Source organism: Rhinopithecus roxellana, chromosome 19 (assembly GCF_007565055.1).
Source record: "Rhinopithecus roxellana isolate Shanxi Qingling chromosome 19, ASM756505v1, whole genome shotgun sequence".
In the NCBI taxonomy this organism is placed as follows: Eukaryota; Metazoa; Chordata; class Mammalia; order Primates; family Cercopithecidae; genus Rhinopithecus; species Rhinopithecus roxellana.
Window position 1 is genome coordinate 74,133,885 of NC_044567.1, and position 27,109 is coordinate 74,160,993.

The 27,109-nt window shown below is 45.2% G+C and overlaps 1 protein-coding gene across 3 annotated transcripts in view; it reads left to right on the plus strand.

Annotated features, from left to right (window-relative positions):
• The first annotated feature begins 1,805 nt into the window (after positions 1-1,805).
• LOC104682395 (ADP-ribosylation factor 2-like) overlaps positions 1,806-27,109 on the plus strand; it is a 36,709-nt gene continuing 11,405 nt past the window's right edge. For 2 of the 3 annotated variants that reach the window (XM_030923021.1, XM_030923022.1), the window contains exons 1-3: positions 5,206-5,440; positions 10,514-10,624; positions 21,594-21,718. In XM_030923021.1, coding sequence (XP_030778881.1) covers positions 5,344-5,440; positions 10,514-10,624; positions 21,594-21,718 — 333 coding nt within the window. In that variant the 5' untranslated portion in view covers positions 5,206-5,343. Of the gene's footprint in view, positions 1,912-4,966; positions 5,010-5,205; positions 5,441-10,513; positions 10,625-21,593; positions 21,719-25,130; positions 26,818-27,109 lie in introns of those variants that run through there. The other variant, XM_010389036.2, reaches the window with a different exon arrangement.

A 27,109-nucleotide genomic window follows, 5' to 3' on the forward strand; every position in this document is an offset into this window, starting at 1 on the left:
CCTCATTCTTGTGCTGAGTGGGTTTCTTGGTGGGGTATGTCAGAATTCAGGATCTGAAAAACAAACAGTTCTTGAGCAGAAAGATCTTATGAGTCTAGCGTCAGAAATTCTTACTCATGGTAAGAACCGTGGGGAAACAGGTAGCAGGTGGTCTAGCATGCTGGGTGACGTTCAGTGAGTTAGCAGCTGCAGGGAAGTAGGTCAAAGTACACTTGTGCACCCTAGATAATAGCTAACTATATATAATGCTGTCTTAAAGCCAAAGCCGGGCTTGTACTCTCCTTAATCCTGTGAGGGCAGTTTCAATTCTGTATTTGTTAAAAAGATTAAGGTGGCTGGGCGCGGTGGTTCATGCCTGTAATCCCAGCACTTTGGGAGGCCAAGGTGGGTGGATCACTTGAGTTCAGGAGTCAAGACCAGCCTAGCCAACATGGTGAAACACCGTCTCTACTAAAAATACAAAAATTAGCCGGGCGCAGTGGTGTGTGCCTGTAATCGCAGCTACTCAGAGGCCTGGCAGGAGAATTGCTTGAACCGGGGAGGCGGAGATTGCAGCGAGTGGAGGTTGCAGTGAGCTGAGATCGTGCCACTGCACTCCAGCCTGGGCGACAGAGTGAGACCCCCGTCTCAAAACAAAAAACAAACAAAAAAAAGATTAAGGTGTGGAGTGGGGCAGACCCAGGTTACTTAATATTTTTCTGTAAAACACAGGGAAAATAGTTTCTAATCACTGATGTGACGGTCTGCAGTAAAATTCTTTTCTTATTTATTTAGTCAATTCTAGCAATACTTCTAACTTTGTTTGTTTGTTTGCTTGATAGGGTCTCACTTTGTCACCCAGGCTGGAGTGCAGTGGCGTGATCATGGCTCTCTGCAGCCTCGACCTCCCGGGTTCAAGTGATCCCCCCTGCCTCACCTCCCAAGTAGCTAGGACTACAGCCGTGTGCCACCATTCCCGGCTATTTTTAATTTTTTTTTTTTTTTTTTTTTTTTTTTTGTGATGAGGTGGGGTTTTGCCATTTTGCTCAGGCTGGTCTCGAACTCTTAGCCAAAGCCTTGGCCTTCCAGGATTGACCACCGTGCCGCGCCGGCTAAGTTCTTGATATAGGTTCTGGCACATAGCGTATGTTTAATAATATTTGTATTCTGATGATTTCAGTTATGTACCATTTACAGGCGTTTGTAACCTTTTTAGCTAACAAGGTGGACATTTAGGGAACTGATTATGGAAAGCATTGCTCAGAAACCACGAAGGGTTCTGCGACGTCTTAACGAGTGGCGGTGGCCAGTATTTTCCCCAACTGTTGAAAATCTGTTAGAGGTGGGAGGGCAGTCTAGCCTCAGGCGGAATAGGAAAACTTCCTTATGCCTAATTTCAGTATCAGTGTCTGGTATTTCCTACGCGGAACACCTCCCCAAACTAATTTCTACGTATAACTCAACTGCGGTAAACTTCCTCCATGGCACTATTAACCTGCCCTGCCCACATGTCCCTCCCGTTTGGTGTGAACGCTCCCGGGTTAGCTCAAACCTCAGCGATTTTCCCAGCGGAGTGGCTGTGCAAAGACAATCCTTTCCTTTTTCTGATTGGTCGCACGTGGCTGGAGGACGTGGGCGTGTCTCGCCGGAACTCGCTGAGCTGTCATTTGAAGATGAACAGGTAGCCAGAGCTTCGTGGCGTCGCCTACGGCGCTCCCCCCCTCCTAGGCCCTTGCTGTTCTTGCATTGGTCAGATGTGTCGTCACTCATAAAACTCCCAGCTCATTGCGGCAAAAGCTCCAGGAGGCGGTGGTGATTGGTTGGTTGCTGTTCCTGTCCCCAGGCCGGTTGTGGTTTAGCTGAGCTGAGCCGAAATCCTAAAGGCAGCGGAGTCGGCGGTGATGTAGGTAGCGGTAGCTTGAGTGGCAACAGGTGAATCTCTGGCTCACCTGGGGCGGCAGCACTCAAGACCGGCGGGATCTCCACTTCTTCTGCGGGCCGGAAACTGGAGGGTGGCGGTGGCTTGGCGGAAAGGTATTGGGCTCCCTGTTCCTTCTTTGCCCTCTCGACGGCGGGAGCAGCGAGGAACCGAAGGAGGCTTCGTAGGTTCCACGCAAGGCCCTCTCTCTGCTCTTCCAGGGCGCACAAATGAGAAGGAGCGGCCTGGCGGCCCGATAAAAAAGGCACTCGCTCCTCCCCGGGAGCCGGGCGTGCTGGCTGCCGCGCACGCTCACCTGGCCACCGCACTCGTTCGTGTTCTTGACGTCGTGCCGACGTTTCTCCCTAATGCACTTTTGGCGCTTGGGGCCGGGAGAGTGAGCGTGCCAAAAAGGCCCTGTAATTGGCGCCATCATACCCCAGAGGGTCTCCAGCGGCGCAGGGGTGTCAGGACGCGGGGGTCTGGGGCACATGATGTAGCAAGAAGAGAAAGAGAAAGGATGGGAGGTAAGGGTGTTGTCTTTGCGGTTGGCAGGGGAACTGGGAACTATCTCCTCAGGGCATCTGAGCGGGAAATACCTTCCCTTCCCCACATGTTCCATATTTGTGAATAGAAAAATTCTGGGCTTGCTTTCTCCATCCTAGAAAGGAATGTTGTGTATTTGGGCGTAATCCATGATATTAAGCTACTGCTGGCCACTGTTGAATTTCACGGCGTGAGGCCTGTGGAATTTGGTTACCCCCTCCCTCTGTGGTCACCAGAGTTCGAATGAATGGTTGATTGCCTATCCTCTTTGTGTCTTCCCCCTCCCGCCCAGGAGTAAAGCTTTCTTTGGTTAGCAATTTAAAAGGAAATAAATCACAGTCCTCGTAACACGGATGTAGGTCTTTTTTTTTTTTTGTATTATTTTAAAAATAGAGGCAGGGTCTGGCTATGTTGCCCAGGCTGGTCTCGTACTCCTGGCCTAAAGCAATCCTCCCTTATTTTCTGTTATCTTAGTAAGTAAAAAATAAAATGATCCTATTGCCTCGGCCTCCCAAAGTGCTGGAATTGCAGGGGTAAGCCACCCTGCCGGTCTGAAGATCTTTATAGACTTCCAAGAGCTTGGTTAGAGGTGTAGACCCAGCACTGCTTTTAAGTCTTTACTTAGAATGTCAAGTTCATATTTCAAGTAGGCTAATCTCAAAGAGACTGTAAATTTCTGTAAAGTTAGTCTAACTTTGCTATTGATGTACTTTATGTAAGCTACCATGATCTCTACTGAAAAATAAAATATTGAACATTTATGCTGTTAGAAGTCAATATAGTGATTACCTTTTATGGAGTAATGACTGGGAGGAGGCACAAGGAGACTTGATCTGATAATCATCTTTTTTTTTTTTTTTTTTGAGATGGAGTCTCGCTCTATTGCCCTGGGCTGGCGTGCAGTGTCCCAATCTCAGCTCACTTCAACCTCCACCTCCCAGGTTCAAGTGATTATTGTGCCTTAGCTGCCTGAATAGCTGGGACTGCAGCTGTGCACCGCCATGCCTGGCTAATTTTTGTGTTTTTAGTAGAGACAGGGTTTTGCCCCGTTGGCCAGGCTGGTCTTGAACTCTTGACCTCAGGTGATCCGCCCACCTTGGTCTCCCAAAGTGCTGGGATTACAGGTATGAGCCACTGCGCCCAGCCTGATAAATCGTCTTTTCTTGATTTGGTTACATAGGTGTGTTTGGTTCATGAAAATTTATTGAACTTTATAGTTATGTACGTTTATATCTGTATGTAAACTATACTTAAATAAAAAGTTCTAAGAACTGGTTGAGAGTAAGATGATAGTTACAGCAATAGAACACTGGATACTGGCTGGGCCTGGTAGCTCACGCCTGTAATCCCAGGACTTTGGAAGGCTAAGGTGGGAGAATCACTTCTTGAGCCCAGGGGTTCAAGATTAGCCTGGGAAATACAGTGAGACCTAATTTTCACAAAAAATACAAAAATTAGCTGGGCGAGGTGGCGAATGCCTGTGGTCACAGCTGCTCTGGAGACTGAGGTGGGAGGATTGCTTGAGATGGGGAGGTTGAGGTTGCAGTGAGTCGTGATTGTGCCACTGCACTCCAGCCTGGGTGACAGAGTGAGACCCTGTCTTAAAACAAAAAACTCAAATGAAAACTGGATGCTGTGGTGCCTCCTCAATTCTGCCAAGTTCTCTCTGTTGGCAGTGAAGCTTCCCAATGCTGAATTTCTTTGCCTCTGAAATTTCTTAGGTTATTTACTAGGCTGTCTGCTAGCCATAAGGAACTACTACATTTCCAAGGGATATAGTTGTTTAACCTGCCTTAAAGACTTTGTTTTATATTGCATAAAATAAACAGCTTCTCTGCTTCACAAATTCTCATTTCAGTACAGTTTAGAATGAGGTACAGTTGTATTTGTTGTATCATTGCTTCTGTACTTCTGTTTTTTTAAAATTTAATTAATTAATTAATTTTTTGAGACAGTCTTGCTCTGTCACCCAGACTAGAGTGCAGTGGCGTGGTCCTGGCTCAGTGCAACATCTGCCTCCCCAGGTTCAAGCGATTCTTATGCCTTAGCCTCCTGAGTAGCTGGTATCACAGGTGTGCGCCACCAGGCCTGGCTAACTTTTGTGTTTTCAGTAGAGGTGGGGTTTCACCATGTTGGCCAAGCTGGTCTTGAACCCCTGACCTCAGGTGATCTACCCGCCTTGGCTTCCCAAAGTGCTGGGATTACAGGCATGAGCTACCGCGCCTGGTCCTTACCTCTGTACTAAATTGACTAAAGGCTACCACTGTTGTAGGAGTGCTGAGGTTATGTTGTATATTCCACTTGGATGCTGCAGTGGAAAATAGAATTTTCTGGTAAGGCATTGAAAGGTTTAGTTGAGTTTCCCTTTGAAGATAAGACTCACTACTCATTGGCCAAAGTATACCTAAAATTGTTTAATTTTTCCTGGAAGCCATTTCTAATTGACACTTGTATTTTATGCATGTTGCTTCTATATCTCTGCAAAGAACAATTATTTGACTTGCTTTTCTTGTCATGTTACAGAATTCAGTTACAATGGGAAACATTTTTGAAAAGCTCATTAAGAGTCTACTTGAGGCTGGGTGCGGTGGCTCAAGCCTGTAATCCCAGCACTTTGGGAGGCCAAGACAGGTGGATCACGAGGTCAGGAGATCGAGACCATCCTGGCTAACACGGTGAAACCCCATCTCTACTGAAAAATACAAAAAACTAGCCGGGCGAGGTGGCGGGCGCCTGTAGTCCCAGCTAATCGGGAGGCTGAGGCAGGAGAATGACGTAAACCCGGGAGGCGGAGCTTGTAGTGAGCTGAGATCCGACCACTGCACTCCAGCCTGGGCGATAGAGCGGGACTCTGTCTCAAAAAAAAAAAGAAAAAAAAGAGTCTACTTGGGAAAAAAGAGATGCGGATTCTTATATTGGGTTTGGATACAGCTGGAAAAACCACCATCTTGTATAAATTGAAGCTGGGGGAGACTGTGCCTACCATCCCTACAGTAGGTAAGTTAATGAAAGACCTGCGGCAATTCCAGTTTACAATTTAGTATGTTATATATATTTTTTCTTTTAGGTTCTTTTTCACCAGAGAAATATGTTTTATTTTTACATGCTTCTTCTGTTACTGAATAATCCTTTTTAAAAATCTTGTCTACTCCAAGAGATACATTTTTAGAGGCCAAAAACCAGGTTACATTATATATCCTTTTTTTTTTTTGACTCTTGTCACCCAGACTAGAGTGCAGTAGCACATCTCTGCTTACTATGGTCTCAACTTCCTGGGCTCAAGTGATCCTTCCACCTCCCTCCTGAGTAGCTGGAACTACAGGCATGCACCAGCATGCCCAGCTAATTTTTGAATTTTTGGTAGAGATGGGGTCTTGCCATATTGCCTAGGCTGGTCTCGAACTCCTGGGCTCAAGCGATCCTCCTGCCATGGTCTCCCAAAGTGCTGGGATTATAGGCATGAGCCACCGTGCCTGACCAGGTTCTCTATCCTTTTCTATGGCTTGCACATTCTTAGGTTCATAAAGGAGATGTGTGAACACAGGTAGAGTAAGCAAATTTAACCCTATCGTGCTTGGCAAAAAAGAAAAAGATAATGGGCCAAACAGGGAGGGTAGTTCTGCCCCCCATTCCTCGCAGCTAGTGTCCCAGCAGAAGGCTGAGGTGGGAGCTGGGAATCTGCTGGTGCCTCCTCAGTCAGCTCTGTTCCAGCTGGCCTTCCTTAGCAGCAGCATCTCATCTCTCTACACCAAGTACACTCCCCATGCTTGGAGATCCGGAGTGTGATTCCTTTTCTTCACTCTGGCTCAAGCCAACTGCTTGAGATGATGTCCAACTAGAGAAATAGACAAGCTGGCTGTATTGCTCTTACTGTGAACCAGCAGTGTGTTTTATGCGGTGGCTCAAGCCTGTAATCCCAGCACTTTGGGAGGCCGAGATGGGCGGATCACGAGGTCAGGAGAGCGAGACCATCCTGGCTAACACGGTGAAACCCCGTCTCTACTAAAAATTCAAAAATTAGCTGGGCATGCCACGATCTCTTATTTGTTGATTGATTTTTGATTTTAACTTTAAATAGCCACATTGCTGGGCGCAGTGGCTCATGTCTATAATCCCAGCACTTTGGGAGGCTGAGGTGGGAAGATCACTTGAGACCAGGAGTTCGAGACCAGCCTGACCAACGTGATGAAATCCCATATCTACTAAAAGTAGAAAAATTAGTCAGGTGTAGTGGCATGCTTCTGTAATCCCAGCTACTCAGGAGGCTAAGGCAGGAGAATCACTTGAGCCCGGGAGGCGGAGGTTGCAGTGAGCTGAGATTGCACCATTGCACTTCAACCTAGGTTACAGAGCAAGACTCTGTCTCAAAAACTAAATAAATAGGCCAGGCGTGGTGGCTCACGCCTGTAATCTCAGCACTTTGGGAGGCTGAGGCCGGTGGATCACTTGAGGTCAGGAGTTCGAGACCAGCTTGGCCAACATGGTGAAACCCCGCCTCTACAGAAAATACAAAAAAAAAAGGGGTGGGGGGAGGTGTGGTGGCAGCCGCCTGTAATCCCAGCTACTTGGGAGGCTGAGGCAGGAGAATCGCTTGAATCTGGGAGACGGAGGTTACAGTGAGCCAAGATAGCGCCATGCACTGCAGCCTGCGCGACAAGAGTGAGACTCTCTCAAAAACAAAACAAAACAAAACAAAAAAAATAAATGAATAAACAAATAGTCACAAATGGCTAGTGACTGTATTGGACAGTGCTGGAGTAGACAGTTGTTCAATGTCATTTATTGAATAATTTTTCCATGCTGATTTGAAATGCCTTCTTTGTCACATACTAAATTCTCACTGGTATGTGTGTCTTTTTCTGGACAACTACCTTTTTCTGGACAACTACAGAGTTACATTTATATTTGAACTCTGTTACTTCAAGTGTTACTAGGGCTTGGCATATCTTTAAAAATAATTCATTATTCATTTTCAGAGATTTCCTGGTTGTGCTTACTTGTTTATTTCTCCAGGTTAAATTTTAGGTAATTTTGCTAAGTTTCCTGCCCCTGCCCCTACCATCACTATAGGATTGGAATGGCATTGTATTTATTTATTTAGCAAGAATTTAGATTGTTGCAATGTAATGAGTGTCTCTCACTAAAATAAGGCATGACTAGAATTGAGGTTTGGAAGGTGAGCAGGCCCAACTGACTGTGGGTCTTGACAGTCATGTTTGGGATTTGGGTGTGGGAAGCTGCCAAAGGGACATCTTTCCTTTTTTTTTTCCTTCCTTCCTTCCCCTCCCTTCCCTTCATTCTCTGTCTTCCCTTCTTTGCTATCCTTCCCTTCCCTTCCTTCCCTTTCTTCCCTTCTTTCCTTTCCTTTCCTTCCCTTCCTTCCCTTCATTCCCTTCTTTCCTTTCCTTCCCTTTCCTTCCTTCCCTTCTTTCCCTTCTTTCCTTTCCTTCCCTCTCCTCCCTTCCCTCCCTCTCTCCCTCCCTTCCCTCCCCTCCCTCTCCCCCTCCCTTCCCTCCCCTCCCTCCCCTTCCCTCCCCTCCCCTCCCTCCCTCCCTTTCTCTCTCTCTTTCTTTTCTTTTTTGGATCTTATTCTGTCATCCAGGCTGAAGTGCAGTGGTGTGATCTCAGCTCACTGCAACATCTGCTTCCCTAGCTCAAGCAATTCTCCTGTCTCAGCCTCCCAAGAAGCTGGGACTACAGGCACATGACACCAATGCCTGGCTAATTTTTGTGTTTTTTCTGTAGAGACAGGGTTTTGCCATGTTGCCCAGGCTGGTCTCGAACTCCTGAGCTCAAAGCAATCTGCCCACCTCAGCCTCCCAAAGTGCTGGGGTTACAGGTGTGAGCCACTGTGCTCGGCCTATTCTTTCTTTTTTTAATTTTTAATTTTATTTTTTGGGGAGATTATTCTTTCTTTTGTAAGTTTGAAAATATTCCAGTCAAACATAAATGTGTAGAGAAATGACGTGACCACACTACGTGTTTTTAAGCGATTGCTTTGATTAGAAGATGGTGACTGGATGGAGAGAGGGAGAGTGACTGAGGTGAAATTAGTTATATGGTTTCAGGAATTAAGGCTAGAAATGATGGTCTCTTGGGTTAGGGTAACTATTAGCTGTTTAAGAGGTTGAATTGATAGGCCGGGCGCGGTGGCTCAAGCCTGTAATCCCAGCACTTTGGGAGGCCGAGACGGGCGGATCACGAGGTCAGGACATCGAGACCATCCTGGCAAACACGGTGAAACCCCGTCTCTACTAAAAAATACAAAAAACTAGCCGGGCGAGGTGGCGGGCGCCTGTAGTCCCAGCTACTCGGGAGGCTGAGGCAGGAGAATGGCGTAAACCCGGGAGGCGGAGCTTGCAGTGAGCTGAGATCCGGCCACTGTACTCCAGCCTGGGTAGCAGAGCGAGACTCCGTCTCAAAAAAAAAAAAAAAAAAAAAAAAGAGGTTGAATTGATAAGATATGGTAGTAGGGTTCTAGGAGTGAGAGCATCGGATGTTTCCAGGGCACCTCTTAGGCAATCAGCTTGTGGAATGAAGTCAATGAGGGGATAACTAGCAGAGGAGGAGGTTGGGGAGTAGGGACCTTAAATTCCATTTTTGACTGATACCTTGTTTTGGGGCCTTGAAGACATTTGCCAAAGCTGTTAGATTATGAGCCTGAAGCTCAGGAGAGAGGATATAAATCTCAGAGCTAGATTGGAGGATGTAAATCTCAGAGTTAGTACAGAGATAGGAATGAAGTCGTGGCAGTGAGTGAGATTGCATAGGGAGGGGTGCAGAAAGAGGAGAATCGATGGGGCCAGTGAGCCAGGGGGACTCCATCATTGCAGGATCAGTTAAACGTGGCTGAGCTCACTAAGGAGACTGAGGCAGTACGTCCATAGAGATAGAAGGAAAAGGGAAGCTTGGGAAGAGTGTCAAGGAGGGAGTGAGCAGCAGTGTCAGATAGAAGATCAGATTATGGAAGAGCTGAAAAGGCATGTGTTGGATTTATTGACCTGGTGGTCATTGCTGACCTTAGTGAAAACCAGCTACCCAACATGGTGGAGCAGAGATAAGGTGCTGTTGCGTGAGAGGACCAAAGAAAGCTCAGTGAATATAGCCACACTTCTTTGAGACATTTGACTTTAAAAGAGCAAATAGACCAGGCATAGTGGCTCACACCCGTAATCCCAGCACTTTGGGAGGGTAAGATGGGCAGATTGCTTGACCTGAGGAATTTGAGGCCAGTCTGAACAACATAGTGAGACCCGTCTCTACAAAAAAAAATTATATTTAGCTAGGTATGGTGGCTCATGCTTATAGTTCTAGCTACTTGGGAGGCTGAGGCAGGAGGATTCCTTGAGCACAGGAGTTTGAGGCTGCAGCGAGCTATGATTCTACCTCTGTGCTCCAGCCTGGCCAGCACAGCAAGGCCCTGTCTCTTTAAAAAAAATAAATAAATAAAGAGCAAATAGAGGGTGAAGATGTGAAGGAAGGAAGGAAGAGGGTGAAGGAAGGAAGAAAGAGGGTGCAGATGAAGATGTGGGGGTCAAGGAGAGGTTTGTTCTGTTGCTTTTAAAGATGTAAAAGACTTAAGCATGCCAAGGTGAACAGATTGGAGATATTCAGATGTGGGAGAGAATAGGAAGAGTAAAAAGTTCCAGACAGTCTGGGTGGAGTGGATCTGGCTCATAGAGGGAGGGAATTGGTGAAAGAGAGTTATCCTCTTCTGTTGTTCCAAGAGGGAGGAAGAAAAGCATGGGTAAAGATGTAGACTGGCTTTTACACTGTATGGTGGAAGTGGAAGTCAGTCCCATCAGTGGCTTCTCTGCTCTGAAGTACACTGTGATAGTCTCCTGCTGAGAGAAAGGGCAGGTGCATGGCTGGAGATTGGGGAGTAGAGAAGGTTTGAGACACCTGTCCTGATGAATGGGAGAGGGGGCCAGCACATTCTCTTTGAAGGCTATAGATCTTTGACTAGCAGGCTGCTTTGTAAATTAAAAGTACTATCCACATGTTGAAATTATTTGGAATTGTTCAACCAGCACAAATCATAATTAAACATTTTCCCCCTATTTCATTTAGGTTTCCATTCGGAGATGGTAGAATATAAAAATATCACCTTCACAGTCTGGGATGTTGGCAGCCACTTCAAAATCAGACCTCTGTGGCAGCATATTTTCCAGAACACAAAAGGTAAAGATTATTCAGTCTATAGCCTCGATAATATTTCTGTGAAATGTCTCTAAAGACGGATGCTTGAAGTGATACCTTGTGGTGCTCTGCTCTATTGACACTGTCAGCCATTTCCCCTCTTAGGGTCTCCTTACACTTACTGGGGAGGTTTCTTTTGTGAGACAGAGTCTTGCCCTGTTGTCCAGGCTGAAGTGCGGTGGTGTGATCTCGGCTCCCTGCAACCTCCGTCTCCCGGGTTCAAGTGATTCTCCTGCCTCAGCCTCCCGAGTAGCTGGGGTTACAGGCATGCACCATCATGCCTGGCCAATTTTTGTATTTTTAGTAGAGATGGGGTTCTGCCATGTTGGTCAGGCTGGTCTTGAACTTCTGATCTCAGGTGATCCGCTTGCCTTGGCCTCCCAAAGTGCTGGGATTACAGGCATGAGTCACCGCGCCCAGCCCCCCGTCTACTTTAAATCACTACTAGATTCTAATGTCTACTAGCATGTAAATGCTATATAGTTAGATTGTATTGTTTTTTATTTGTATTTTTTTTTTACTGTTGCGTTACTATTTTTATTTATTTATTTATTTATTTATTTTTTGAGATGGAGTTTCACTTTTGTTGCCCAGGCTGGAGTGCAATGGCATGATCTCAGCTCACCGCAGCCTCCACCTCCTGGGTTCAAGTGATTCTCCTGCCTTAGCCTCCTGAGGAGCTGGGATTACAGGCATGCACCACCACGCCCGGCTAATTTTGTATTTTTAGTAGAGACAGGGTTTCTCCATGTTGATCAGGCTGGTCTTGAACTCCCGACCTCAGGTGGTCCGCCCGCCTCAGCCTCCCAAAGTTCTAAGATTACAAGTGTGAGTCACCGTGCCCGGCCTGCGTTATTACTTTGTAATATTTTTGGTTCAAGGTGGGTTGAACCTGGATACAGAGGGCTGACTATAGTTTTTACACCCTGATTTTCATGTAGAATATTAACCATATGGAATCTACAAATTACTCATTTTAGAATTTATTTGGAGTCTGTTCGTTTTGAAGGTTCTCCTGCATGTACCTGATAGTAAAGACTTATACATTCGTCAGTCTTTCCCGACTAAATACCCTAGTCGACTATCCCTCTATATTTTATATCATTGTTTTAGCTGTTACCTTTGGCAATTAACTCTATTTGCAGTTAGCTTTTCCAGGCTATAGATTTTAGAATGTTTTTTCTCAAAGTAGTGCATTTATTTTTTTTAACTTTTTTAGCGGAAAATCTAAAACAAATACAAAGACAGAGAAGATAACATAACGAACCCCCATGTACCCATCACCAAGCCTCAACAGTTATTAGCATTTTGCCCATCCCAGACATGATGCCTTTTATTCATACATCCTTTAGCGTTCGTTTCCAACTGATAAGGCCTCATATATATATATATATATATCTCCATTCCATTATAACATCTCCAAAATTAATACTAATTCTTTGATATCTAGCACCTAGTCCTTATTCTAATTCCCCCAGTTGTATCAAATGTATTCTGGCTGGGTGTGGTGGCTGACACCTGTAATCCTAACACTTTGGGAGGCCAAGGCTGGTGGATCACCTGCGGTCAAGAGTTGGAGACCACCCTGGCCAACACGGTGAAACCCTATCTCTACTAAAAATATGCAAAGAAATTAGCCAAGCATGGTGGTGTGTGCCTGCAATCCCAGCTACTCGGGAGGCTGAGACAGGATATTCTCTTGAACCTGGGAGATGGAGGTTGCAGTGAGCTGAGATCGCACCATTGCACCCCAGCCTTGGCGACAGGGCAAGACTCTATCTCAAAAAAAAAAAAAGTATATTTTCCACATCTGCTTTGTTTGCATCTGGATCAAAGTTCACACAGTGCATTTTGTCGTTTTGCCCCTTTAGTCTTTTATTCTACAGCAGTTGTTCTTTTTCTATGCCTTTTGTTTTCCTTATTTTATTTTATTTTATTTTTGAGACAGGGTCTCGTGCAGTGGCACAATCTCGGCTCACTGCAGCCTCTGCCTCCTGGAGTCAAGCGATCCTCTCACTTCAGCCTCCCAGATAGCTGGGACCACAGGTGCATACCATCACACCTAGCAAATTTTTTTATACTTTTTGTAGAGATGGGTTTTCCACCATGTTGCCCAATCTGGTCTCAAACTCCTGGGCTCAAGCATCTGCCCACCTTGGCCTCCCACAGTGCTGAGACTATAGGTGTGAGCCATCTTGCCTGGCCTCCCCCCCTTTTTTTTTTTTTTTTTTTGGTTGTTAACTGTTTATTCCACATTCTGGATTTGGCTGATTACTTTATTATGGTGCCGTCTAACTTTCTTGGCTATCTGTGGATTTCCTGTGAACTGGTTGTTTATTCTAGAGACTTGATTAAATTCTGGTTCATTTCAGAGGCAAGAATACTTCATAAATATTCTTCCTATCCTAACACGGAAGTTCAGTTGTCGCACTTAAACAGGTTTTAAAAATTTTTATTGTGGCAAAATATACATAATATAAAAATTATAAGTTTGTTCTTAAGTATACAATTCAGTGGCATTAAGTACATTCACCGTGTTTTATAACCTTCACCACTGTCCATTTCCACAATTTTTTCATCATCCCCAACAGAAACTTTGTTTAAGCCATAACTGCCCATTCCCCTCTCCCCCAACCCTTAGTAACATTTGTTCTACTCTCTCTCTATGAATTTGCCTATTCAGTGGAATTGTATATTAGTCTTTCGAAGTTCAGCCCCTGGCCTCTTTCACTTAGTACAGTGTTTTCAAGGTTCATCTATGCAGTAGTATGTATCAGAACTTAATTCCTTTAATGGCTGAATAATATTCTATTGTACAGATATACCACATTTTGTTTATCCATTCACCTGTTGATGGACTCTTGAGTTGCTTCTGCCTTTTGGCTATTATGAATAATGTTGCTGTGAACATTCGTGTCTGAGTATCTGTTCGAGTCCCTGCTTTGAGTTCTTTGGGTATATGCCTAGAAGTGGAATTGCTGGGTAACTATGTTTTAATTTTTTTTTTTTTTTTTTGAGACGGAGTCTGCCTCTGTCGCCCAGGCTGGAGTGCAGTGGTGTAATCCTTGGCCTCCTGGGTTCAAGCAGTTCTCCTGCCTTAGCCACCCAAGTAGCTGGGACTACAGGCGTGAGCCACCACGCCTGGCTAGTTTATTTGTATTTTTAGTAGAGACGGGGTTTCACCATATTGGCCAGGCCAGTCTCAAACTCTTGACCTTGTGGTCCACCTGCCTCTGCCTTCCAAGGTGCTGGGATTACAGGCATGAGCCACCGTACCCAACCTCATTTTTTTGTTGTTGTGGTAAAATACACATAACTTAAAATTTAGCATCTTAACCATTTTTTTTTTGTTTGTTTGTTTTGTTTTGTGGTAGTGATGTTTTTGTGAGATGAGGTCTCTATATGTTACTTAGATTGGTCTCGAACTCATGGGCTCAAGTGATTCTCCTGCCTCAGCCTCCTGCATAACTGGGACTACAGGTGTGCAGCACCACTGCACCCAGCTCTATCTTAAATATTTTTAAGTGTATAGTCAGTCATAATGTTCTGCAGCCATCACCGCTATTCATTTCTGCAACTATTTTCATCTTGTAAAACTGAAACTTTGTACCCGTAAACTATAACTCCTGTCGCTTCCCCCCTACCCAGTCCCCCCACTCCCTGGCAGCCACCAGGTTGTCACATTTTTAGTGATGCCAAATGGTTTCAGATGATATCAGCTTAATTCCCCTGAATTAAAATTCTCCATCAACTTTTCACCTGATCATTTTAGCATCCATTGAAAGCTATTGCCTAAACCCATTATTTTATTAGAAGTTATAAAATGGTGATTTTTTTCCCCTCCTAAATCTTGTTATTCCTCTCCATTTATTAGCTAAAATCTTTCTAAACAAAGAATTCCCTCATCAAATATTTGGTTTCCCTGAAATATAGTTTGTACAAGAAAGGCTGGAAAAATGCTTTATTCTTTTCCTTCATGGATTTTCAGAGAAACCACTGGATGCCCCAGCAACTCCCATGGTGACTCTTAGATGTTTGTATCTTTGTGTTTCGATCTGCAGATTATATATATTTTTTGATACTCAGAGCATCCATTTGTCTTGGACTGGCACTTGACAACTTGGCAAACCCTTGCAGTTTCTTAACTGCAGTAAAACTAGAGCACATGGGTTTGAACCACAGCTCTGTGGTGAAACCTTGACAGTTAGGTAATCTCATCTGTCTCAATTTCCTCATCTTAAAATGGAGATGATACCTACTGCCTGCATCATCGGGCTTAAATTAGTTATGTAAAATGCTTATGTAAAAAGCCATTTCATGGCTGGATGACAGGAGGCACTCAAAAGCCCAAATTGTTTGAGGTTTCACTTCATCATTTCTCTGGCAGAGTTCTTTTTTCTTACTCTACTGGGAGTTTTCACATTCAAATAACGAGATGAAAAAAATGCCTTTATTTCTTCACTCTTTTCTTCATAACAAGCCTAATTTTAGTAAGTTTCGGTGACTATTGCTTTTGATGGTAGGGAGCTGGCTAGGACCTTAGGGTGGGTAATTTGGACTTTTCATGAAATAGCAATTGGGAGCTGCTGGAAGAATGGACTTGCTGTGAGTGGTCTTGGATGCAGCCCCTATTTTTTCTGCCAGTTTCTAAAGATCAGGCTGTCTTTTAGTTTAAATTTTCTTCATCAGTATGTTGAGTATGATAGAACTTAATGCTTTTAGCTCTCTATTAAGACATTTAACTGTGTAGGTAGATTGGAATTTGAACAGTTTGTGATTTCTTTTTTATTTTATTTTATTTTTATTTTTTTATTTTTTTTTATTTTTTTTTATTTTTTATTTTTTATTTTTTTTATTTTTTATTATTTTTTTTTGAGACGGAGTCTCGCTCTATCGCCCAGGCTGGAGTGCAGTGGCCGGATCTCAGCTCACTGCAAGCTCTGCCTCCCAGGTTTATGCCATTCTCCTGCCTCAGCCTCCCGAGTAGCTGGGACTATAGGCGCCTGCCACCTCGCCCGGCTAGTTTTTTGTATTTTTAGTAGAGACGGGGTTTCACGGTGTTAGCCAGGATGGTCTCGATCTCCTGCCCTCGTGATCCACCTGTCTCGGCCTCCCAAAGTGCTGGGATTACAGGCTTGAGCCACCGCGCCCGGCCTATTTTTATTTTTTTGAGACAGAGTCTCGCTCTGTCGCCAGGCTGGAGTGCAGTGGCGCGATCTCGGCTCACTGCAACCTCCACCTCCCAGGTTCAAGTGATTCTTCTGCCTCAGCTGCCTGAGTAGCTGGGACTATAGGCACGTGCCACACCCAGCTAATTTTTGTATTTTTAGTAGAGACGGGGTTTTACCATGTTGGCCAGGATGGTCTGGATCTCTTGACCTGGTGATCCGCCCGCCTCGGCCTCCCAAAGTGCTGGGATTACAGGCGTGTATCACTGAGGTTTTTTTTTTTTTTTTTTTTTTTTTTTTTTTTTTTTTGAAATGGAGTCTAGCTCTGTCACCAAGGCTGGAGTGCAGTGGTGTGATCTCGGCTCACTGCAACCTCCACCTGGGTCAAATAATTCTCCTGCCTCAGCCTCCCGAGTAGCTGGGATTACAGGTGCCCACCACTATGCCCGCCTATTTTTTTGTATTTTTAGTAGAGATGGGGTTTCACCATGTTTGCCGGGCTAGTCTTGAACTCCTGACCTCAAATGATCCGCCCGCCTTGGCCTTCCAAAGTGCTGGGATTACAGACGTGAGCCACTGTGCCCGGCCGTGATTTCTTGATTGATATTTTTATAGAATGCATAAGATGGTCCATTAGTTATTATGGAGAAATATTTTTCTCCTTGATTGTAGGTTCAGTTATTTTAATTTGTTGAATTGCAGTGTATCTATCTGGTTCAAAATTCAAAAGTAAGAAAAGGTGTATACTCGTCCTTTGGTATCTGTGGGAGATTAGTCCAGGACCTCCCATGGATACCAAAATCCTTGGATACTCAAGGCCTTGATATAAAGTGGTGTAGTATTGGCATATAACCTATGCACATCCTCCTTTATACTCTAAATCAGTGATCCCCAACCTTTTTGGCACCAGGGACTGGTTTCGTGAAATATAATTTTTCCACAGACCCGGGGGCTGGAGAGGGGGATTGGGGATAGTTTTGGGATGATTTAGCACCTTGCCTTATTTCTATTACTATGACATTGTAATATATAATGAAATAATTATACAAACTCACCATCATGTAGAATCAGTGGGAGCCCTGAGCTTATTTTCCTGCAACTAGATGGTCCCATCTGGGGGTGATGGGAGACAGTGACAGATGATCAGGCATTAGATTCTCATAAGGAACGGGCATCCTAGATCCCTCGCTTGCGCAGTTCACAATAGGGTTCACGCTCCTATGAGAATCGAATGCTGCAGCTGATCTGACAGGAGGTGGAGCTCAAGTGGTCATGCTAGACATGGGAATGGGGTGCGGCTGTAAATACCGATGAGGCTTCTCTCACTCACTTGCTGCTCACCTCCTGCTGTGCAGCCCTGTTCCTAACAGGCCCAATTCTTAACAGTGCTGGTCTGTGGCCCAGGGGTTGGGGACCCCTGCTTTAAATCACCTCTGGATTACTTATAATGCTAAATACAACATAAATCCTGTATAAATAGTTGTGAAACTCTATTGTTCAGGGAATAATGATAAGAAAAAAGTCTGTACATGTTCAGCACAGATGCAGTTTTTTTCTTTTCTGAATAATTTCTATCTATGGTTGGTTGAATCCATGGATATGGAGCCCATGGATGTGGAGGGCGGACTGTATAGTGAAAAGTCACTGTCTCATTCCTGTCCCTTAACCATTCAGTTCCCTTCCCATAGACAACTTTTTTTTTTTTTTTTTTTTTCCTTTTGAGACAGAGTTTTGCTCTTGTTGCCCAGACTGGAGTGCAATGGCTCGATCTCAGCTCACTGTGACGCCCACCTCCTGGGTTCAAGCAATTCTCCTGCCTCAGCCTCCCAAGTAGCTGGGACTACAGGTGTGTGCCACCATGCCCAGCTCATTTTTGTATTTTTAGTAGAGACGGGATTTCACAATGTTAGCCAGGCTGGTCTCAAACTCCTGACCTCAGGTGATCTGCCCGCTTTGGCCTCCCAGAGTGCTGAGATTATAGGCACGAGCCACTGTGCCTGGCTGACCACCATTTTTATTTCTTGTAGATCTGTCCAGACATATTTTATGTATATACCAGCTCTATATACATACATTCCCATTTAAAAAAACACATTAATAGTAACATGTGTAAATATACTTTTATTTTTTGAGACAGAATTTCGCTCTTGTTGCCCACGCTGCAGTACAGTGCTGTGATCTCGGCTCACCGCAACCTCTGCCTCCTGGTTTCAAGCAATTATCCTGCCTCGGCCTCCCGAGTAGTTGGGATTACAGGCATGCACCACCATGCCTGATTAATTTTGTATTTTTAGTAGAGACGGAGTTTCTCCATGTTGGTCAGGCTGGTCTTGAACTCCTGACCTCAGGTAATCCGCCCACCTCAGCATCCCAAAGTGCTGGGATTACAGGCATGAGCCACTGTGCCCAGCCGTAAATATGCTTTTTGTAGGTTCTCCTAGTTCAGATGTAGGATCAGTCTGATGTTAGGTTCTTAGGTAAGGACCTATATAAAGACAGTATAAAATGGTACGTAATATTACAAAGCTTTATTAGGAATGGCAAAGGGATAATATGGCAGCTTCCTCCCTGTCAGTTCTGCATTGGTGACTAAGGATCTCAAATTTCTGGATAATCTGGCTTGCTTAGTTATGATGAGAGACCAGAACTGCTGATAGCATATGAAATCTTCAGGGGAGATTTGATTGTTTTTCATTTTTTAATCTGATATGATGTAGCAGACATGACATTGACTCACGCGTAAGCCCCAAACATGCCGAAGCCGCGGGAGCTCTCTATCAGCCATAGCAGGCTGCTCTGGAGCGGTGGGTTCAGGCAGCTGTTTAGTGGGCCTGGGAGGTATGGAGGGAAAGGGAAGAGGGCCAGCACTGGTTTAGTCTCCTGGACATAGTCTTGAAATCTCATTGTCAAAGGAAACCAAGAAGTCATCTTATCCTGCTACTGTTTTCCTTCCAGGGTCTCTTCTGCAGGGTCCCCATGAATTGTGACTGAAGCTGGGCACAAACAAATGTCTCCAGTGACAGGAATGCCTTCTGAGGCAGCCCACTGCATCTTCATCTGCTGACACTCTGTTAGGCTGACTTCAGTAGTTTTCACCACTGATCTTCAGTCCACCTCACAGAGCTCTGTAAAATGCTTGGATCCTCTTTACATCATAGACTTTCAGCTACTTGAAGATAGCCATCAGCCCCTCACGAGTCTTTTCTCCAGGTAAAATCTCCAGTTACAGCAGCTGGTCTTCATATGGCCGAGTGTCTAATGCCTTTGCTCTCCTGGTCATTTTTTGAATTTCTTCAGTTTGCCCACGTCGCAGAGTGTGGGGTCCAGCACTGCCTATGTAACGTTCCCAGGATGTTCTGCCTGATACAGAGTAAGCCTGGTGTCACCCATGTCCTAGGAACTGAGACCCCATCACTACTGGTGATGCAGCCTAGGATCAAACTGTTCTTTTGGTAGCCAGTTCACATTTTTGTGTTAAGGGCTTACTGTTAGCCAAACACAATTTTTTTTTTTTTTTTTCCGAGACAGGTTCTCACTCTGTCACCTAAGCTGGAGAGCAGTGGCACAATCTTGGCTCACTGCAACCGCTGCCTCCCGGATTCAAGCAATTCTTTCACCTCAGCCTCCTAAGAGGCTGGGACCACAGGTGCGCGCCACCACACCTGGCTAATTTTCGTATTTTTAGTAGAGATGGGGTTTTGCCATGTTGGCCAGGCTGGTTTCGAACCCCTGACCTCAAGTGATCTGCCCACCTTGGCCTCCTGAAGTGCTGGGATTACAGGTGTGAGCCACCACACCTGGCTGACAGATTGTTGTTATCATTAATGTCACGTGAACTACCGCCAAGGGCATCTCCCCTTCCTGTTCTTGGAGGATGTGTTGGATGCTTCCTGTGCCCCTCCCTGGAGATGCTTTTGGCCCCACAGCTTCCTCCAGCCAATGTAGCAGTGACTGGGTCTGTGCAGGTTTTAGTCACCCTCACTCAGGTGTGATGGGGTGGTGCCTTTCTTTGGCCTGCCCCAGGTATCTTTTAATTCCTGGGATGTATCTGATGCTATAGTATGGGATGCTGCAGAGACTTCCGGCACCAATGCCCTGGAGTTGGGCTTTATTTCACAGGTTGAGGGCACCATCCTCCACAAGAATCCCCAACTTCAGCCACCAGCTGGCAGTAGGTTTGGGGGTCCTCAGACCGCCCTCACTTCTGGCCAGATGGCTACGAATTTGGCGATTTCCACTACCCCCTCAGGTTTGATCATTTGTTAGAATGATTCACAGAATTCAGGGATGTACAGTTACATCCCATCCCTCATGTACAACTGTACAATTACAGTTTTATTAATTGATCAATAAAGCAAAAGGATGCAAATGAATCAGTCAAAGGGAAAGACACATACATCTGGGAGGGCACCAAACACAAAGCCTTCAGTGTTCTTCCCCGTGGAGTCAGGGGCCATTACCTTTCCAGCACATCGACACGTGACAATGTATAGAGTATTGCCAACCAGGGACATTCTCCTGAGCTTCATTATTCATCATTCTTATTGCGGCTGCATTGCGTAGGCACAATTGATTGAATCATTGGCCACGTGACTCAAACTTTAGCACCCTCATTTTTCCAGAGGTGATCTTGTTAGCATAAACTATCTAGGGGCCCACCCTGAGTCATCTTGTTAGCATAAACTTACAGATGTGGGCCCGCCATGATAACAAAGACACTCCTATCACTCTGCAAAGTCCAAGGGTTTAGAGGCTACTTTCTAGAACAGCCAAATTCATTACTATACAGATGCCCTAGGAATCTGTTGGTGTTCATACCAATGTGACCCAGAAGTGTGGGTGGCCTAACACCTGTTGAGTTGTTCTTGACTAACAGGGAATGGGTGCTGAAGGAGACTTGTTTCCTCTTTTGTCTCCTCAGTGGACAGTTCTGACGGGCATTTGATATGGCTTCTTAGAATGTCCAGCAACAGCGAGCACTGGTCCCACAGTGGGGGCCCAGCTTGATAACTCATCCTTCTATTGTCTGTCCCTTCTGCCCTGTTTTACTCCCTCAAGCCCTCATTCCTGCTCCCTGGGATCACTTTCCAAAGAAAGTACCTGCACTTAAGCTTTTGTCTCAAGTTTTGCTGTAGAGAGCTAGACTTAGAATGCTGTTTATTATAATAAACTTCACATGTTTTAAAAAACAATGTTTTGGCCAGGTGCAGTGCTCATGCCTATAACCCTAGCACTTTGGGAAGCTGAGGCAGGCAGATCACCTGAGGTCAGGAGTTCAAGACCAGCCTGACAAATATGGTGAAACCCCATCTCTACTAAAAATACAAAAATAAGCTGGGTGTGATGGTGTGCCTATATCCCAGCTAATCAGGAGGCTGAGACAGAAGAATTGCTTGAACCTGGGAGGTAGAGGTTGCAGTGAGCTGAGATCATGCCACTGCATTCCAGCCTGGGCTGCAGTGAGACTCCATCTCAAAATCAATCAATCAATCAATTAAAAAAATAAAAAACATGTTTTTTCCTGATGTGGAAATTAAGTGATTATAAAATGAGACTAATTTTTTCGGTATATATTCTTGTTGTTAATATGGTACAGAGCTGTGATGCTTCTGCAAAAGGTGAGTTGAGTGTGCAGCAGGCCTCCTAACTCTAGAGATGATGTATCCTTCCATATTGATTGCCTTTGTGAAGTCACACACATAAGCAGGGAGAAGCCATGAAGATACATAAACAGCTGTGTTTTCCAGGCTCAGATCACTAACATGCTCGTGATTTCTTTCTAGGTCTGATTTTTGTGGTTGACAGTAATGACAGAGAGCAGATTGATGAGGCCCGGGAAGTACTAACTTACTTATTAGAGGATGATGAGCTCAGAAATGCAGTTTTATTGGTATTTACCAATAAACAGGTATGTTGTTATTGACTTTCTGAATGCTGGAACTGAAGTTTACTGCCAAATGTCTCACTTATAAATATAGACATTTAAATGAGATGTCTGCCTCCCTCTCTCCAGTCCCAGCCATAATGTCTCCTACCATCTCCTTGCTAGAATATCTTTTTCTTACTGAAACAGAGTCTTACTGTGTTGCCCAGGCTGGAGTACAGTGGTGTGATCTCAGCTCACTGTGACCTCCACCTCCCGGGTTCAAGTGATTCTCCTGCCTCAGCCTCCCAAGTAACTGGGATTACAGGCATGTGCTGCCATGCCCACCTAATTTTTGTATTTTTAATAGAGACTGGGTTTTACCATATTGGCTAGGCTGGTCTTGAATTCCTGACTTCAAGTGATCCGCCCACCTTGACCTCCCAAAATGCTGGGATTACAGGTGTGAGCCATCGAGCATCTACTAAGTTCCAGACTTGGTTTTAGGCTTAAACCAAGACAGACAAAATCCTCGTGTTGATGGAGTTTACGTTGCTAGTGGGAAGAGAGTCAACCAATAAATAAAATGTAATGTGCCAGGTGTGGTGGCTCATGCCTATACTCCCAACACTTTGGGAGGCTGTGGCAGGGGGACCACTTGAGCCCAGGAGTTCAAGACCAGCTTGGGCAACATAGTGAAACCCCATCTCTACAAAAAAGTACAAAAATTAGCTGGATGTGGTGGCCTGCACCTGTGGTCCCAGCTATTCAGGAGGCTGAGGTGGGAGGATCCCTTAAGCCTGGAAGTTCGGGGTTGCAGTGAGATGAGATTATTCCATTACGCTCCATCCTGGGCTACAGAGTAAAATAAATAATAATACGTGTCAGATGGTAAGTGTTGTGGAAGAAGGAAAAGCATAGTAAGGGGGCAGGGTAGGTGTGGGAAAGACTGGGAATGCCTCTCTGATAAGATGACATCTGAGCAGAGACCAGAAGGCCAGGAGGAAGGGAGCCACATGGTTCTAGGAACAGCATGGCAGCCAGCGCAGCTGGAACAGAATGAGCGGGGGAGAGAGGAGATGAGATTGGATCATATAGGGCCTGTTTTGGAGGAGGAAAAGGGCTTGTGCATAAATGTAAAACAGTAAAAGAAACATGGGAGGAAGACCAAGCTTAGAACTATCCAGCCTCAGGACTCTGAGCTAAACTAAGCATGAAAAAGAAGGTAGAAAGAACCATGTGGAATTGTACCAGCCTGAGATGACCACTGTCACATTCTGACATCCTTCCTTCACTTTCTCTTCCATGAGTGCATTCATTATGTAATTGAGATCATACTGTTTTGACAATGTAGCATCCTGTTTTATCACTTTAGACTTACCTAAAGCATTGTCTCCTGTTATCCAACTCTTTGTAGACATGATTTTAAATGGTCAATGGATCATCATTTGTACAACCGTTACTCCACTGTTCAGGTTCAATGTCAGTCCAGAGTTTGCACTAGTGAACATATGACTATTAAAGAAAGAAAATGAATCTGGAGTGTGTGTGTATGTGTGTGTGATTTTTTTGTTTTGTTGTGTTTTGGGACAGGGTCTTACTCTGTCGCCCAGGCTGGAGTGGAGTGGTGTGATCACAGTTCACTGCAGCCTCGAACTCCTGGGCTCAAGTGATCCTTCTTCCTCAGCCTCCCAAGTAGCCGGGACTGCAGGCACATGCCACCATGCCCAGCTAATTTTTTAATTTTTCTTTTTTCTTGTTTTTTTGTTTTTTGACTCACGCCTGTAATCCCAGCACTTTGGGAGGCCGAGGCGAGCGGATTACAAGGTCAGGAGATCAAGACCATCCTGGCTAACATGGAGAAACCCCGTCTCTACTAAAAATACAAAAAGTTAGCTGGGCGTGTGGCGGGTGCCTGTAGTCCCAGCTACTTGAGAGGCCGAGGCAGGAGAATGGTGTGAACACGGGAGGCGGAGCTTGCAGTGAGCCGAGTTCACCCCACTGCACTCCAGCCTGAGTGACAGTGAGACTCCATCTCAAAAAAAAAAAAATTTTTTTTTTTTTGTAGAGCTGAGATCTTGCCATGTTGCCCAGGCTGGTCTCAAACACCTGTGCTCAAACTGTCCTCCCACCTCAGCCCCGCAAAGTGCTGGGATTTCAGGCGTAAGCTACTGTGCTTGGTGCCTTTGTTGTTTTCAATGATAAAAACAGAATGTTCTCATGGTATAAATACACATACAGTTCAGAATATTGAAGTGAAATAGTCTAGTGCTACTCTTCATTGTTAAATTTATTCTTTTTCTTTCCAGAAATCCAACTTTCTCTGCCTGTGTAAGCAATTGTATGATTGTGTTCTTTCACTTAGCATATCTTGGAAGTCCTTCCATATCAGTACATCTACAGCTACTTTGTTCATTTGTTTGTTTGTTTGTTTGTTTGTTTATTGAGATTGAGTTTCACCCTTGTTGTCCAGTCTGGAGTGCAGTGGCGCTATCTCGGCTCACCATAACTTACGCCTCCTGGGCTCAAGCAATTCTCCTGCCTCAGCCTCCCAAGTAGTTGGGATTACAGGCCTGCGCCACTACTCCTGGCTAATTTTGTATTTTTAGTAGAGACAGGGTTTCTCCATGTTGGTCAGGCTGGTGTGAAACTCCCAACCTCAGGTGATCCACCCGCCTCAGCCTCCCAAAGTGCTGGGATTACAGGTGTCAGCCACCGTGCCCGGCCTTACTTTGTTCTTTAATGCTGATTTATTCAAATTTAGTTTGAGCTTATTCTGTGCCACGCACATTTTGAGGCACTTGGGATACATCAGAGGACAAGATAGATCAAGATTCCTGCCCTCGTAAAGCTTGCATTCTAGTTAGGGGAGACAGACAGTTAATAATAAATATACTTAAGTAAGTAAATGTCATGATATAGTAACGTATGGTGAGTGCCATATTGAAAAGATGGAACAGACCACTTCGGTGAGGTCTCCAGTCCAGGAGGCTTTGTAGACCGTAAGGACTCTGACTTGTATCCTGAGAGAGCACAAGCTGTTGCAGTTTTGATAGAAGAATGATTCAATCGGATTCACTGGTGGCTTGGTTGAGAATAGGCTTCACGGGATCCAGAGCAGGGAGGGCCTCCAGAGTAGGGAGGCCAGTTAGGAAGTTATTTCAGTCATCCAGGTGAGAAGTGATGTGGCGTCAGGTTGGGGTGACAGTTGTGAAGTTAGTAAGTGGTCAGATTCTGGATAAATTTTGATGGTAGAGCCATTAGGAGTTCCTGACAGATTGGCTGTGACATTGAGAGAAAAAAAGGATAATTTCAAGCTTTTTGACCTGAGCAACTGGAAGGTTGGGGTTGCCATCAACAGAGAAGACTGTGGGTTTGGGCACATTTAGCAGGGAAGAGCATATTTTGCTATACGGATACAACAGTATACATTGGCTTTTGAATGTTCTTTTTCAAGGATCTCCCTAATACTATGAACGCTGCAGAGATAACAGACAAGCTCGGCCTCTATTCCCTCTGCTACAGAAACTGGCACATTCAGACTACTTGTGCCACTACCGGACATGGGCTTTACGAAGGCCTGGACTGGCTCGCCAACCAGCTCCAGAACCAGAATTGACCAGAAGGATCTATTCTTTGTGCCTTGTGGCCACATCGGTTGGCCTCTGCTGCGTGCATGTGTACCTGTGTGCTGGGAGTGGAGGCAGCTTTCTCACAGTGCCTTATCCATGCTATAAGAAAAGCAGTGTTACATTTTAAGAAACCCAGTGTTAAGTTTTAAACACCACCTTCCATTTCAGTAGCTTTGATGATCATTTTTGCAATTGATGGAGAAGTCCAGAGGGCTTGCGGGTGCTCGAATGCCAGAGCGGGCTACATGGTGAAAAGGAGGAGAAGAGTTGGAGCCAGAACTGAGTTCAGCTGTTGCAATCCTGGTCTGGCATCTGGAGTCCTGTTAGTCTTTGGCGTCCTTTCATAAAAAGGAAGGAACTGTCATTCTTTTTTTTTTTTTTTTTTAACCATATTTTTACTGTACCTTTTCATGTTTATTTTTTATTAAAAATTTTCTTTTTTTTTTGAAACAGCCGCCCACTCTGTCGCCCAAGCTGGAGTGCAGTGGTACGATCTCAGCTCACTGCAACCTCCGCCTCTCGGGCTCAAGCAGTCCTCCCACCTCAGCCTCCTACAGGTGTGCACACCACACCTGGGTAATTTTTGTACTTTTTGTGGAGATGGGGTCTCGCCATGTTGCCTGGGCTGGTCTCTAACTCCTGAGCTCAAGGGATCCACCCACCTCAGCCTTCCAAAGTGCTGGGATTACAGGCATGAGCCACTACGCTCCCCAGAAATCATCATTCTTTACCATCACTGCTGGAGCTAGCAGCTCACTCTTCAGTGCTTTAAAGCAAATGATCCTCAGGAAAGAAAAGGTACTTGCTTATTGCAGGTGCGAAGAGGTTCAGATTGGTGGAACTTTTCCCTGATGCTATATTTTAGCCCAGAGTTCCTGATGTAAGATGCTTTATTTAAAGGTATCAGTGAGCTTTTTCACTGGCATATCAAGACTTTGTAACACTAGGAAGGTATCCAGCCTTTTCCATATGCTAGTTCCTTCCCTTATTTGCCAGATGGGGACCCTGTGGGGAGGTGACCCAGTGTGAGGCCGAAGCTCTTTCCCAGAGCCCCGCAGGCCAGCGGAGGGTCGTGTTTGCGCTCTGGGCATCACCATCTGGGGTCTCGGTCCTCTGTGACTGCAGCTCCCACATCCCTGCTCTGAGATAAATGTTCTTCCCGTGAAGCAGACGGTTCACTTTTGGGATGGCGCTGTCCCCAGGTTTGGCTGTCTCAGTCCAGATGATGGTTTTGGTTACTTTCCATTCCCAGAACCACACGCCTGTGAGTTCTGAGAGTTTGTGACAGACTCAAGGGGCTAATTTGGGAGATGTGAGAGTCCCAGCTACCCCTGGTATTGCCCCCGAGTTAGTGGCAAATTTCACTATGGGAAACAGCTCTTGGCAAGACCAAGCTCCACCACATTGCCTCCCTCTTTTGGATGGCCATGGCATCTCATGAACCACTTGGAAATGTGTTTTATGTTGTTCTTCAAATATTAATAAAAATGTCCTGGAGAGGAGATTCACTAAGTAGTCTAGAGCTCATTTATCCAGACAACTGTTGGCCACATTAGTACCTAAGCACTTCTACTAGTTAACTTTTTTTTTTTTTTTGAGATGGAGTCTTGCTGTATCGCCCTGGCTGGAGTACAGTGGCGTGATCTCGGCTCACAGCAACTTCTGCTTCCTGGTTCAAGCGATTCTCCTGCCTCAGCCTCCTGAGTAGCTGGGACTACAGGCACCCGCCACCACGCCCAGCTAATCTTTATATTTTTAGTGGAGACAAGGTTTCATCATGTTGGCCAGGCTGGTCTTGAACTCG